The sequence below is a fragment of the Dromiciops gliroides genome, chromosome 2, assembly GCF_019393635.1.
Source record: "Dromiciops gliroides isolate mDroGli1 chromosome 2, mDroGli1.pri, whole genome shotgun sequence".
Lineage (NCBI taxonomy): Eukaryota > Metazoa > Chordata > Mammalia > Microbiotheria > Microbiotheriidae > Dromiciops > Dromiciops gliroides.
The window spans coordinates 434,766,111-434,781,503 of NC_057862.1; the positions used below are offsets into that span (position 1 = coordinate 434,766,111).

The 15,393-nt window shown below is 43.6% G+C and overlaps 1 protein-coding gene across 1 annotated transcript in view; it reads left to right on the forward strand.

Annotated features, from left to right (window-relative positions):
• The window catches only part of UAP1L1 (UDP-N-acetylglucosamine pyrophosphorylase 1 like 1), a 39,458-nt gene that overhangs the window by 20,989 nt on the left and 3,076 nt on the right, over positions 1–15,393 (forward strand). The window contains exons 2-8 of the mRNA XM_043985830.1: positions 2,425–2,629; positions 2,992–3,167; positions 4,078–4,250; positions 4,863–5,056; positions 9,509–9,649; positions 10,552–10,737; positions 15,085–15,151. Of these exons, the coding sequence (XP_043841765.1) occupies positions 2,425–2,629; positions 2,992–3,167; positions 4,078–4,250; positions 4,863–5,056; positions 9,509–9,649; positions 10,552–10,737; positions 15,085–15,151 (1,142 nt within the window). The remainder of the gene's footprint in view (positions 1–2,424; positions 2,630–2,991; positions 3,168–4,077; positions 4,251–4,862; positions 5,057–9,508; positions 9,650–10,551; positions 10,738–15,084; positions 15,152–15,393) is intronic.

Consider the following 15,393-nt stretch of genomic DNA (forward strand, 5'->3'; position numbering starts at 1 on the left):
TCAAACGAGATAATGTGAAAATACTTTAAAATCTTATTACAAAACTAAGAGATGAATAGGCACAGTAATAATGGCATAGCTTTCCTTTAGTTCCCTCATTGCTTTCTTTGAAAACAGAAGCAGAGAGTTTCAGAATAGGATTTCTGGGCTCTGGAGCTCCCCTTCCCCTTCCTTTGCCAAGTATCATCATATTCCTAGGCCCTGGGCTGGCCTCTCTGTCAGTGTTGGGGGGGTGGGGAATGGGCAGAGGAAAGAGTTTCTCTCCAAAGGGAATTGGGGCAAATACTGTTGTTGTCTGGCAAGGATTGTGCCACTAGGCTTGAGAGAGACAGCTTGAAAGGATCAGTGTAAATCTGAAATGTGGAGGATCTGTACTCGAGGGTAGAGATGTCAAAACTCTTGGTTTCCAGATATCAAAGTGCCTGAGTGTGGCAGGAATCAGATTAAAATGTAATTGGGACACATGTATGACCTATATCTGATCACTTACTGTCTCAGGAAGAGGGGGCAGGGAGAGAGGGATAGAATTTGGAACTCAAAACTTTAAATAAAAATGTTTAAAAATTGGGGGATGATTCTTCTTTCACAACATGGCTAATGCAGGAATATGTTTTGCTTGCAAAACATATAACCTATATCAGATAGCTTTCTGTCTTGAGGAGGGGGGAGGGAAGGGAGAGAGGGAAAAAATGTTGTAACTAAAAATCTTACGAAAACAAATGTTGAAAACTATCTTTACATGTAACTGGAAAATAATAAAATACTTTTGTGATTAAAAAACAACAAAAATGTAATTGGGAAATGTTTAACAAAATAACTTTGAAAAATAATTCAACATAGATAATGTGAATTTGTGGTTTTTAAAGTTAATATGCACCTGGCAGGGACCTGTTTCTATTTTAGTTTGACACCACTGCTCTAAGGTATCCCATAAATTTTCTTGACATGGGATCATAGAAATGCTTCCCCCTGGCTAAGAACATTCATCATAACCCACATCCACCCCTACTCTAAAAGTCTGTCATAGTTGGCAGGACCTGTCTGAGCTTGTGCTCCCTGGGCATAATCTTGGCAACTCAGGGTCTCTCTTCCTTGCTGAAGCAACAGTCAGATCCTAGGGGAGGAATGAATAGACACATTTCATTTACAATTAGGTCATTAGTTGTATGATATAGTTATGTTCTCAAAAGCAGAATGTTTAACTTAAAAGAAAAGCATTCTTATTTCTACAGCTGATGAGCTTATGAAACACTTGGCACATTGCGCATAAGGAAACTTCAACCTAGACACTGCCAGTTGATGGTGAATATTGGTCTGACTCCCTGAGATTTTACTCTGCACATGGACAGTACTGGCTCTTGGTGACAGTGGATGGGCGCTTCTTCGGAGAAGAGGCAGGGCCGAGGGTCCCAGGTTCTTAATTGATTTTAATTCTTCTTGTTGGGATTATACTGAAACCAAGATCAATTCTTGTATATTAGCTCATCCTGACAAAATGAAGGGTTAGGATGGATATTTGTCAAGACCAGGCTCTTGCTCTCCTCAGGTCCTCTAAGCCCGGTATTGAGTAGTCATGCTATGCTTAGTGCTGCCCCCTTGGATACTAGAGATTCCTACTCCTACATCCAGAGTACAAACAGGATCAGGGAATGACAGATTTACAATTAATTGGAAGGAACCTTAAGTATCATCTAGTCCAGTGCCTTCATTTTGATTATTTATTTTTCTTTTAAAGCAAAACAATACAAAACAAAAAACGAGCACTTATTTTCTTCACCTCCCAACCACTTCCTTTGAAAGAAAACCATGAAGGTGGCTGAAGCGGGTGCTGTGGAGCTTAGCATTTGGTCAGACATTGAAGATGCCATGGTCATCCAGTCATTTTATGACTTTTGTCTTGCCACTGGACGTCGATGACTCTGGAAGACAGAGTGAGCCTGATGACTTTGTGCAGTTCCGCCTCCCTTAAATCCAATTCATGAGCAAGTCAAAACATCACCTTGTGATGTCATTGGTCCTCTTCGAGAACAAAGAACAAACAAACAACTATGTGGCGGGTGCTGGCAGAGGGAGAGTAGCTAAATGGGAACTTCTGGGTTCCCACTATTAGAATCATTTATTCAATGCCCGTTCTCACCTTGAAGTGTGTAAAGAGAGTTCCAGTCTCCTAAGGAATGATGATCTTCTAAAAAAAATTTATTTTCGAAATTCATTAAATTTTTCTTTTGAGTTCCAAATTCTCTCCCTCCAAGCCTCTCTCCCACCCACTGAGAAATCAAGCAATATGATACAATTATATACGTGAAGTCATACAAAACATAGGAATGATGATCTATGGCGGACATCCTGCTATGCACATGCATGTGGCCTTGAATGGAAAGTATAGTTCAAGGTTCATGGTTCCTAACTCTTCTTTCCCCACAGGTTTCCACCAGATTGCTCAGAACAAGGTGGCTGTCCTGTTACTTGCTGGGGGCCAAGGCACTCGCCTAGGAGTGACCTACCCTAAAGGCATGTACCGGGTGGGCTTACCTAGTGGGAAGACACTGTATGAACTCCAGGCTGAGCGCATCTGCCGAGTGGAGCAGCTGGCTGGCCGCAGACATAATACGCGCTGCTCTGTTCCCTGGTGGGTTTCCCTGTTCTTTGCCAATCTAGGTCCCCCGCCCCCTTTCTTCCTCTTCCCCTTTCTCTCCTCTCCCTCCTGGAGTATCCCCTCTTCTTGGGATGCACAGAGATGACTATTATCCCTGGGAATGAAGTTTCCTCACTCTAAAGGGACTGGAAATTTTTCTTTTTTGCATCTATAGTATTCAGGTCAATATGCCTTTGCTGAGATCCACTGCTTATCACTAGCCCCAATATATCCATCCATCCTTTGACTGGTGCCTGTTTTTAGCTTCAAGTGAATAGTTCTTTCCTTTTCCATTTTTCCTAGTGTTTGGGATATGACCCATTTATCCCACTCAACCTCCTTCCTTATTCCTCTAGGTACATCATGACCAGTGAGTTCACTCTGAAGCCAACAGTTGAATTTTTCAAGGAAAACAACTTCTTCCAATTGGACCCAGACAATGTGATCATGTTTGAGCAGAGGATGTTACCAGCTGTGAGCTTCAATGGCCAGGCCATCCTGGAGAGGAAGGACAAGGTTGCAATGGCCCCAGGTATACTGCCTGGACCTGCCTTCTGGGTACTTGGTGGTTCAAAGAAGATTAGGAAAAGAGACATGGATAGAGATTTGAGTTAGGAATCAGGAGACCTGGGTTCTGGTTTATTTGTTCATTCAGTATTTTTTATTGTTTGTTTTTGTTTTTGTTTTTTTAGTGAGGCAGTTGGGGTTAAGTGACTTGCCCAGGGTCACACAGCTAGTAAGTGTTAAGTGTCTGAGGCCAGATTTGAACTCAGGTACTCCTGACTCCAGGGCTGGTGCTCTATCCACTGCGCCACCTAGCTGCCCCTCATTCAGTATTTTTTAAAAAGTGTTTAGTGTGTTGACTTCACTGTGTTTTGTACGAGGGAAGAAACAAAGTTTTGAAGGACAGAGTCCTTGCCATCATGGAGTTTTTAGTCTAATAGGAGTGAATTAGACATAAATAGTATAATATAGAATATCAAACAATAAATGAATCTGCGAGGTAAAGAACAAAGTGCTATGTAAGATTCCATCCTGCTAATAACTTGTGTAACCATGAACGAGTCATTAAATTTCTCTGGTCTTTGGTTTCATCATTTGTCCAGTGGGGGTATTTAAGTGTCTTCCAAGGTTAGGATGAGGATTGCAGTGAGGCAATGTAATCACCTGGGCCTACAGTCAATCCCAGTGGACACTGCTGATGGTTAGTCTTTGGGTTCGAGCTCAGGAGACCCTTTGAAGTTGGAGGTCGGTAGCAGTGATGTTAACTTGATGCTTTTACTTTCTGGTGGGAGGATAACCCCAGAGTGGCACTCCCTGTGGGGGCTTTAGGCTTAGCTTAGGGTTATTCATGCTCATTCCTGTTATTTTTAGCCTGAGTGAAGGCGAGGACACCTTTCTTGCTGAGCCTCTTCTTCCCTCTTTTCTTCTTTTATATTCAGATGGCAATGGTGGTCTGTACCGAGCCCTTGTGGACAATAGGATTTTGGAAGACATGGAGCGCCGTGGAGTAGAGTATGTCCATGTGTATTGTGTGGATAATATCCTTGTTAAGATGGCTGACCCTCTCTTCATTGGCTTTTGTGTGCTGAAGGGTGCAGACTGTGGGGCCAAGGTCAGCATGCTCTCTTTTCCCTGCCTAGATACTCACCCCAAGCCACTGGCAGATCTTTATCTAACCTGGACTCTAATTCTGGTTCCTGGGCTATTCTTATGGGATCACAGGTTTGCTGCTGAAAGAAACCTAAGAGGTCTTCTATTCCAACCCCCTCATTTCAACCCAGAGACATTAACATGAACTTTCCTAAGGTGACACAGAGTTGGGCAGATGGAGGATTTGAACCCAAATCATCTTGCTCTTAAGTCCAGGGTTATTTCCTTCATTGTACTCTAGTTCCTTAAAATATCTTAGCATTGGGGCAGCTAGGTGGCACAGTGGGTAAAACACCAGCCTTGGATTCAGGAGGACCTGAGTTCAAATTCAACCTCAGACACTTGACACTTACTAGCTATGTGACCCTGGGCAAGTCATTTAACCCTCATTGCTCTGCAAAAGAAAAAAATATCTTAGCATCTAGGAGGGGACCATGACCAGTATCTGAATGCCTCTGAGGATCAGCTTGTGGGTGCGATAGGGATACAGAGTAGGGAATTCCATTGTCCACTGGTCTCCAGGGATAACTCACTTCCTGAAGCCCATGCCTTTTTCTCTATAATTTGTCTGTAGGTAGTAGAGAAGGCCTACCCCACAGAGCCTGTGGGTGTGGTGTGCCAGGTGGATGGCATTTACCAGGTGGTAGAGTACAGTGAGGTGGAAGTAGAGACAGTGCAGCGTCGAGATGAAAGCGGCAATCTGGTCTTCAATGCAGGCAACATCTGCAACCACTTCTTCACCCGGAACTTCCTCCAGACTGTTACGAGGTGAGCTTTCCTACCTCAAGCTAGTAGTCACTGACTTGGGCCTCTAGGACTCTCTATGTGGACAGTGTCTTTGTCAAAATGGCTAACTGTCTTTATTGGATTCTGTGGGTTACAGGGTATGGAATGCCCAATAAGTCAATAAACATAAACATTTATTAAGTGCCTACTGTGTGTCAGGTACTGTGTTAAGCACTATAGATCCAAAAAAAAAGGCAAAAGACAGTCTCTATTTTTAAGGAGTTCAGAGTCTAATGGAGAAAATGTACAAGTAACCATGTACAAACAAGATGTCAGGACAAACTGAAAATAATCAATAGAGGCAAGGTACTATGATTAAGGAGGATTAGGGAAGCCTTGCTGTAGAAACTTGAAGAAAGCCAGGGAAGCCAGGAGGCAGAGATGAGGAAGAAGAGCGTTCTAGGCATGGGGAACAGCCAGAGAAAATGCCTGCAGGCTGGAGATGTAATGTCTTCTGCAAGGAACAGCAAGGGGACCAATGTCACTGGATTGCAACATGTGAGAGGTTGTAAGAAGATTGGAAAGGGGGACAGCTAGGTGGCATAGTGGATAGAGCACTGGCCCTGGATTCAGGAGGACCTGAGTTCAAATCTGGCCTCAGACACTTAACACTTACTAGCTGTGTGACCCTGGGCAAGTCACTTAATCCCCCCCCCAAAAAAAAAGATTGGAAAGTTGTAAGGATGGGATGGGGAGGGGGACAGTCTTTGAAGGTCTATGAATGACAATCAAAGATTTTATATTTAATCTTGGAGGTGAAGGGAGTCACTGGAGTTTATTGCCAGGAATGGGGATGAGGTGGGGAGGGGGCCAGTCATTACATTTTATATGACATGGTCAGACATGTGCTTTAGGAACATTTTGACAGCTGAATGGAGGATAGATTGGGGAGAGACTTGTGGCAGGCAGACCAAGCATCAGGCTAGTGCAATAGGCTAACTATGAGGTAGTGAGGGCCTGTATCAGGATGGTAGTAGTGTCAGAGAGGAGAAGGAAGTATACAGTGATGATGTTTTGAAGGAAGAAATGATTGGTCTTTGCAACAGATTAAATAGGAGGGGTGAGGGAGAGTGAAGAGTGGAGGATGACACCTAGGCTGTCCTGGTCCTGGTGACCAGGATAGTGGTACATTGAATCATTATAGAAAAGTTAGGAAGAGGAGAGGGGTTAGGAGGAAAGATAATGAGTTCAGTTTTGGATATGTCGAGTTTAGGGTATCTATGAGAAATCTAGTTTGAAAGGTCCAGTAGGCAGTTGGAGATGCTGGACTAGAAATCAGCAGAGAAGGTAGGGCTGGACAAAAAGATTTGAGAATTGTCATGGAAGATGTGATCATGGAATTCATGGGAGCTGGTGAAATCACTATGTAGAGTACCATTGATGGAGGACAAAACCCACCATTATTGGGTGTGACTTGAATTAAGATTTGGAAAGAAGACTGAGAAGGAGTGGTTAGATATCCTAGTATAGCTATCTATAGGATACCCATAAGGAGAAGGAGAGAGCAGTGTCATGAAAACCCACAGAAAAGAATGTCCTAAAAGGAAGAAGTCCCAAGAGTGATCAACAGTGTCAAAGACTGCAGAGAGGTCTAGGATTGAGAAAAGACCATTGGATTTGTCAATTAAGAAATCATCAGTTGGGGCAGCTAGGTGGTGCAGTGGATAGAGCACCGGCCCTGGATTCAGGAAGGCCTGAGTTCAAATCCGGCCTCAGATACTTTACACACTTACTAGCTGTGTGACCCTGGGCAAGTCACTTAACCCCAGTTGCCTTACCAAAAAAAAAAAGAAATCATCAGTTAACATCAGAGAGAACCAGGCTGAATGAAGAGCTTGGGAACTAGATTATAGAGTTAAGAGAATGAGACAGAAGGAAGTGGAGGCATCCACTTTAGAATATATAGAATATATGGAATATAGAAGGCCTTTTCAAGGAGGTTTGCCTTAGTGTCCCATTTCCCAGTTCTCTGCCAGGCCTTTGTCCAGACCTTTATCTAACCTGAACCATAACTTCTTTCTCATATTGGGAATGAATCCTTCAGCTTAAACCAACAACAACAACAAAAACCCATTGTAGTTCCTAGGAATTAATATTAACCAGCCTGTTTTAAAAATTCATCTATAGTAAATTCACCTTCAGTGAACTTCCTAGTTTTTTCCTTTTCTGAGTTTATTCCAGTGCCCCTTATGGACAGCATCCTTTTGACTCTCAGATTCTCAACTCCTTTTCTGCCATCTATAATGGGTGCCTCCCAGCAACTCAACTTCGTTCCCCTTCCATAAATACTTTCATACTTTCCCACTCCATTGGTGCTTATCATTTCCTTAAGCTCCCCCATAGCCCTTAGTTGTGTTTTGAAAAATTATGTAATTGACTTAAAATAGTATTTATGATCCAACCATTTTGGAGAATAATCTGGAATTATGCCCAAAGAGTTATTAAACTGCCTATACCCCTTGACCCAGCAATACCACTACAAGGACTATTTCCAAGGATGATTAGGGAAAACGGAAAAGAACACTTACCTGTTCTAAAATGTTTATAGCAAGGGGCAGCTAGGTGGCGCAGTGGATAGAGCACCGGCCCTGAAGTCAGGAGTACCTGAGTTCAAATCTGGCCTCAAACACTTAACACTTACTAGTTGTGTGACCCTAGGCAAGTCACTTAACCCCAATTGCCTCACTTAAAAAAAATGTTTATAGCAGCTCTCTTTATGCTATCTTTGTGGTGGCAAAGAACTGGAAATTGCAGGAATGACCATCAACTGGGGAGTGACTGAACTAGTTGAGGTATAATGACTGTGATGGAATACTACTATGCTATAAGAAATGATAAGCTTAATGATCTTAGAAAAACATGGAAAGACTTGAACAAAATAATGAAGATGGAAACAAACAGAACCAAAAGAACACTGTATACAGTAACAGCAATATTATATTAAGAATGAATTTGGGGGCAGCTAGGTGGCGCAGTGGATAGAGCCCTGGCCTTGGAGTCGGGAGTACCTGAGTTCAAATCCAGCCTCAGACACTTAACACTTACTAGCTGTGTGACCCTGGGCAAGTCACTTAACCCCAATTGCCTCACTAAAAAAAAAATTTAAAAATTAAAAAGAATGAATTTGAGCGAATAAGTCATTTTAACTATTATAAATACCCAAATGAACGATATAGGACATATGAAGAAAGACACTATCTGCATCCAGAGAAAGAACTGATAAATAGAAGTATGTATAGAATAATTTTACATACATATACCTATTTCTGTCTAATGGTAGCCATCTCTAGTGTATGGAGTGGGGAAGGGAAAAAAGAAATTGACATGGTAACTTCATTATATGTTTTAAAAGAATAGCAAGTTGTACATAGTAGATTTGTAGTTTCATGTGCAGTCTCCTTTTTTATCATACTGTTATGACAATGTTTGTTTTGTTCCATAAATTAAAAATTAAATTAAATTTTAAAAAATAGTACTTATGTACATAATACCCCCGTTATCTTATCTCTTTACTAGGTTATGTATATGACCCAATTCTTATGTAACATTTTTATCTCCCTATGACCTAAAACAATACTCTGCACACAGTAATGCCTATTAAATATCTGGGAGACATTCCCTTGAGCTTCTTGGATTTTCCTCTTTATCTTTTCCCTGACATTCTCCAGAATAAATAGACTGGCATGGAAGAGTAAAGTGATGGGGTAAAACTATGCAGTCCAGGACAATTTCACCTTTCTGGCTGGAATAATGGTCGGGGAGGGGATTTGGGTGCTGGTGCCCTTCAGTTCCTTCCCTCCCCCTCCTTCCCCCAGCCACCCCTAATATTCAGCTACAAGGGTAATTTTTCCTGGAGTCTTAAGGAAGATGCTAGAGGGGCACTAGAGAGAATAGGAAGGTCCCTGTCCTCCTCCTCCTCCTCTTTCTCCTTCATGAAGGAAGCCATCTTTGGAACAGGGTGGCCAGATTCAGGGAAGCCTCAAGAGGGATTTTCTTTGTCTATTTGACTGTAAGTAGATGCCGTGTCTCACACTGAGCTGCATGGATATGAGTAGCCTGGAAAATGCACCAGCTCTCTGCCTACTGGCAAACTGGAGAAACCTTTCCCAGGTCTTTCTCTTCTCAGTATCTGTGGTCAGTGGTATTAGATCCAAGCTTCCTTCCATTTAAGCCCTTCAGAATGAGCCTCCTGGCGCTTCATACAATGGGTCCTCAGATTTATGTTCATTTTTCCCTGCTGATGTGAGTGTTGGCCCTGCCTATTGGGCCTCTTGTCTACCGTATCTGCTCAGCTCATGGGAAGGCCAAGAGTTCCTGGTGAGATTTTTGGAGGCTTCTTTTCCAGGCTCCTCCCTAGCCTGTGGTACCCTATTGAGGATGACTCTAGAATGAAATGAGGTTTATGTCTTCCCCTTTGTCCTCTGCCCCCTACAGGGAATTTGAGCCTTTGCTGAAGTCACATGTTGCCATTAAGAAGGTCCCGTTTGTGGATGAGGATGGAAATCTTGTCAAGCCGCTCAAACCGAATGGTATAAAGATGGAGAAGTTCGTGTTTGATGTGTTCCAGTTCTCCAAGTTAGTGGCAGAAATCAATCATTCCCCTCTCAGCCCACCCACTCCCTGACTGCCTCTCCCTTGCTTGGGTTAAAGTTTCCATGGCATGGTACTTCCCAGAACACTAGGAAATTTGGGATCATTGTGTGTTTAGTATTGGGATAGGAAGGAAAGGGTGGAGGCTCAAGATGCAGTGCAAAGAGCCTTGGATTTGAAGTCAGAGGACCCGAGTTCAAATTTCAGCTCTGCCACTTGATACCTATATGAGTATAGACAGTAACTTCTCTGGGCCTCAGTTTCCTTTATTTGTAAGATGAGCAAGTTAGACTAGATGAGCTCTAAGCTTCCCACTCTAAAACATATGGTCCATGTCCCCAGGGAGCAGGTTCCCAGAGGGGTCCAGGCTGAGATAAGGCAAGCCTACCACACCTAATCTTCTCATTAAGGAGTCAGTGTAGAAATGCTTCACATTTCTCCAGAGGCACTAGGGGACAGAGGGCCCTGGAACATTAAGAGTGGAAGGGAGATCATGATAAATCAGTAACTTCAAACCCTACGAGTATGCAGCTATTGTTAGGGAGAAGATGATGTGAGAGCCAGTGAGTATAAAGTAGCACTGCCCATCAGAGTCATAAATAGAAGAAGGTGCAGATGTTTCAAGTGACCCTCTGCTACCCCTTTCTCCTTTCTTACCACAGAGTTTACACACCTGATGATTTTTTTCTTTATTATTTTTGGAGAGAGAAGTGTAGAATTATAAAACCACAACAGACCCGTTGTAGTAAGGTTGAACCCATTTGAAATCAGAGTCTGGCCACAGTATCCTTCCAATCCCTGTCTCTTCCCACCCCTCCCCCCATTTCCCCTAGTACTCCCACACACATGACAGGGGCTTCATTTGATCCCATCTCTTTTGCCACTAGAAACTTTGTTGCATTTGAAGTCCTGAGGGAGGAGGAATTCTCTCCCCTAAAAAACTCAGATACAGCAAACAAAGACTGCCCCACCACTGCCCGGCAGGCCCTCCTGGCTCAGCACTACCGTTGGGCTGTGCGGGCTGGTGCCCACTTCGTGGATGAAAATGGAGTCAGGATCCCAGAGCAGCCCAGGTGAGCATCTGATGAACAGCCCTCTCCCAAAGGTTGGGGTTTCTTTTCCCCCACTCCCTCACCCCAGTGTGCCCCACTTCTAGGCTGCCAGCACTCCAGTGCTCCCCCTACTTATTCCCTCCAGCCTATCCAGTCCAGCAAACATGGAGTAAGGGTCTATTATGTGCAAAGGCCTGTGTTAGATACTTGGAATAGGAAGAAAAAAACAAAGCAATCTAGGAAAGGGGTGGGGGATACTCCATGTGCTCACAAGAGCATGATCCAGGGTAAGGAGTGAAGGGCACAAAAGAGAGAGTGCACATAGTTGTCTAGTTTTTCCTGCTTGTCTTTTCTGGGTCATCATCTTCAGTCCATTAACCATGAAGGTCCCCCAAGACTCTTCCCTGTACCCGCCCCTTCTCTTTTCTCTCTATGCGCTCTCTTGATCTCATTTGCTTCCATGGGGGCTTAACGATGAACCCTGCCCAGATGATTCCCAAATCAAAGATGCCTATTTTTTTAAAAATTGTGTTCATGTTTTGGTTACATTTAAAGTAAAACCATACTATGAATACTTGCATTTATCAGTTCTTTGTTTGGGGGCAGCTTGGTGGTACAGTGGGTAGACACTGACACACTAGCTGTGTGACCCTGATCAAGTCGCTTAACCCTATTTGCCTCAGTTTCCTCATCTGTAAAATGAGCTGGAGAAGGAAATGGCAAACCCCTCCAGTAGCTTTGCCAAGGAAACCCCAAAAGGAGTCGTGAGGAGTCAGACATGACAGAACAACAACATACTCTGGAGCTGGATAGCATCTTCCTTCGTAGGTCCTTTGTAGTTGATGTGAATATTTATAATACTCAGAATAGCTCAGTTATTCACAATTATTCTTTGAATGATATTGCTATTACTGTATGCAATGTTCCCTTAGTTCTGTTCATTTCACCCTTCATTATTTCATGCAAGTCTTTCCATGTTTTTTCTAAAATCAACCTGCTCATCATTTCTTTCTTTCTTTTTTTTTCTTTCTTTCTCTCTCTCTTTTTTTTTTTGGCAAGGCAATCAGGGTTAAGTGACTTTACAAGGGTCACACAACTGGTAGGTGATGTGTCTAAGGTCAGATTTGAACTCATGCCCTCCTGACTCCAGGGCCAGTACTGTATGCACTGTGTTTGTTTGTTTGTTTTTGGTGAGGCAATTGGGGTTAAGTGACTTGCCCAGAGTCACACAGCTAGTAAGTGTGTAAAGTGTCTGAGGCCAGATTTGAACTCAGGTCCTCCTGAATCCAGGGCCGGTGCTCTATCCACTGCGCCACCTAGCTGCCCCACTGTATGCACTGTGACACCTAGCTGTCCCTCATCATTTCTGACAGCACAAAGATGCCCATCCTGAACTTTTCCCCATGACTTCAAACTTGCTGGACATATCAAACCTGGATGTCCCATCCACATCTCAAAGGCAGCATGTGAACAATGGAACCCATTATTTCCCTTCCCTCCCTTGCCCTTGTTAAGTCTCCCCCTGGTCCAAACTTCTTTTTTTCTTTTTCTTTTTCTTTTTGCTGGGCAATTGGGGTTAAGTGACTTGCCCAGGGTCACACAGCTAGTATCAAGTGTCTGAGGCCAGATTTGAACTCAGGTACTCCTGAATCCAGGGGTGGTGCTTTATCCACTGCACCACCTAGCTGCCCCAAACGTCTTTTTTTAATGGCACTACAATTCAAGTCATCCAGGTTCATAACCATGATGTCATCCTTCCTTCTCTTTCCCCATTCCTTACCTAATCAGGGGCTCAATTCTATTCATTCTATTCTTGCTCCCACATCTGTCCTCTCTATTCATAGGGCCATTACTCTCTCAGCTCTCACCTGGCCTATAATAGTCTCCTAATGGGCCTCCCTAACTTCTCATCTCTTCCCTCTTCAGTCTGTCCTCCACCCAGATACCAAATAACCTTCCTCTCTTCAAAAACATTTCCACAGATATCTCTCATCCCCAGGGTAAAGCACTCCTCCCCAGCCTGGCATTTGAGGCCGACTTTTCCAGCCTCATTTCACATTTCTCCCTTTCACATACTTTATGTTCCAGCCAAACTTGACTACTCATAGGACATTCCTGGAGGGCAGAACAGAGACTGTTTTGTTTTCATCTTTATATTCTTAGGCTCTAGCAGAGTTCCTTGGGCAGGCAGAGCTTCATAAATGTTTGCTGAATCCAATTCAATTCAACTGAAGCGCTCACTTCACCTCTCATTGAGTTGAGAGAGCCCTAACAGCTGGCAGAATGGGAAATCTAAGCAGAGCGGGTGGTACCTCAGTCAAACCGGAATCAATAAAATGATTTAGCAAGGGGGAGTTGAGGAGGGAGTGTGTTTCAGGCATAAGGGACTGCGTGAGCTCTAAGAGGCAGAAAATAGCATTTTGAGTTCACACAGATAGAATGTAAGGTAGAATGTGACATTTAGACAAAATGTTCTAATAACATTTTGAGGAGGAAAATACAACTTTCATCTGGGGACAGAATCAGGACATGATTTATGGAGGAAGTGGCATCTGAACTGAACCTGGAAAGGTGGAGAAGGAGTTAAAGCAGGACTTCTAAACCTGGGGTGTGTGGATAGATTTCAGGGAGTCCATGAACTTGGAAGTGGAAAATTACCTCTCTTTCAGTATAATTAGTCTCCTTTGTAACCTGACTCATTTTGTTTTGTTCATTTAAAAGCATTATTCTCAGGAGTCTATGGGCTTCACCACACTGCCAAGGGAGACCATGGCATACACACACACACACACACACACACACACACACACACACACACAGGGATAATAGCTTCTAATTTAAAGAGAAATCAGGAGGGAGGTTGGTTGGTTGGCTTGAAGCTATGGAAGATAGCCAGTTATACTTGAAGAAGGGGGATGGTAAAACAAGTTTTGGAAGCAGCTAGTAGTACAATTCACCTGAAACATGGAGTATATGAGCGGGGTTGGTATGAAAGGTATCTTAGACTCAGAGCATCAGGGGCCTTAAATGTCCGGTCAGGGAGTTTGTGACTTATTCTGGAGGCCATAGGGAATCACGGAAGGCTGTTGAGCAGGGATATAATGTGATCAGACCTATCCTTTAGGAAGATTTTGTTGGCAGCCATGTGAAGGATGACTTGCAACAGGGAAAAAATAGAGACTGGGAAACCTAGGCAGCAGTTGCCCTAATGTACTTTCCCCAGTGTGTCTCCCCACTTCCTAAGCAGTTGTTATTCATTTTAGTCAACTGTTACCCCAACGTTCCCCTTTCTTCCTAGACAACTACTAAGCCACTATTTCTCCTCTACTTATCCTAAATAATTCTTGTCCCAGTATGATATCATGTTCGCCTCCCTCCCCTTGCCAATGTAGAAAGCTGGGGCTGAGGAGAAAGGGGTCGGCCCCCTTTAGCCCACTGTTGTCTATGGTCTCTTGACAAGTGCCTCCATAGAACCACCCTTGTGTCTAGGGGGCCAGGAACAGCAAGACCTTTGCTCCCAGTTGGTTCTCAGTACCGCTTTAGCAATCCATGGAGGTGGGAGGACTGGGTTGGATGTGTGGGATCTGAACGGTGCCATCTGGTATTTGTGGAAGAGAGGTTAGACTTGTTCTACTCGACTGAACTGGGAGAAGTGGGTTGAAAGTTTTATAGAAGCAGATTTAGGCTCTAAGTAAGGAAATGCTTCCTAATAATAAGTCATGCTGGAGGGAAATGAGCCAGCTACCTTGGGAGGTAGTGAGTTCTAAGTCAGTGGAGGTGTTTAAGTAGAAGCTTTCTAATCACTTGTCAGGGGACCGGTAGAGGGGAATTCCTGCTCGGCTCTAGGCTTAGGAGGGTCCTTCTAAGGATGATTATGAAGATCTCTCCCCGTCACAGATGAACAGCTTTTAGACTGTCTAATGAGCCTGTGAGATCTGCTCAGAATACCAGCAAGAGACAGTCCCTTAGAAGCCCTCATCCATATATTAATAAACTCTGAAACACGAACTGAGTGATGATATTCCAAAGATGGCATGGGTCGTTTTGTTTTTCTGAACCAGGAAGGGAAAGGAAATTAGATGTCTTTTTCCACTCCTCATTGACGCAAACTGCTGAAATCTGAATGTCCCCAAAGCCAGGCTTTTGAAGCCTTTTATAATATAAATATTTTACAGCCCAAGGCAAGGACTTTTCTGTTGGGGGAAGGAGAGTTTGGGCTTATGGTGTTGAAGAAAAACTGCTGTAGGTCATGTCAGCCCATGTAATCCAAGCCTCCAGAGAAGTCTGAGACCCCTCTCAAGGAATGACAGTCCTGCTAAGGAGGAGCTGTATACTAAGCAGGTGCTAACACAGGTTTTTCTTTTACAGTACTCTGGGAACTGAAAACCCTCCTGTTCTTTGTGAGATTTCGCCACTAGTGTCCTATTTTGGGGAGGTGAGAGCCTTTTTCTCAGTTTCAGGGCCTTATAGGGCTGGGGGCTGGAGACCCTGGAAACTAGTATGAATGTTGCAGGTGTAAGAACCAAATGGTGCTTTTAACTGACCTTGGGCAGAATGTACTCTCAACTGCATCCATTTACCAACCTAAAACGTGGACACTAAATAGAGTTCCTGAGGACCTTCTCAGGACATGGTGGGAAGGATTTAGTGATGACAGAGAGATTCAGTCTGCACGGG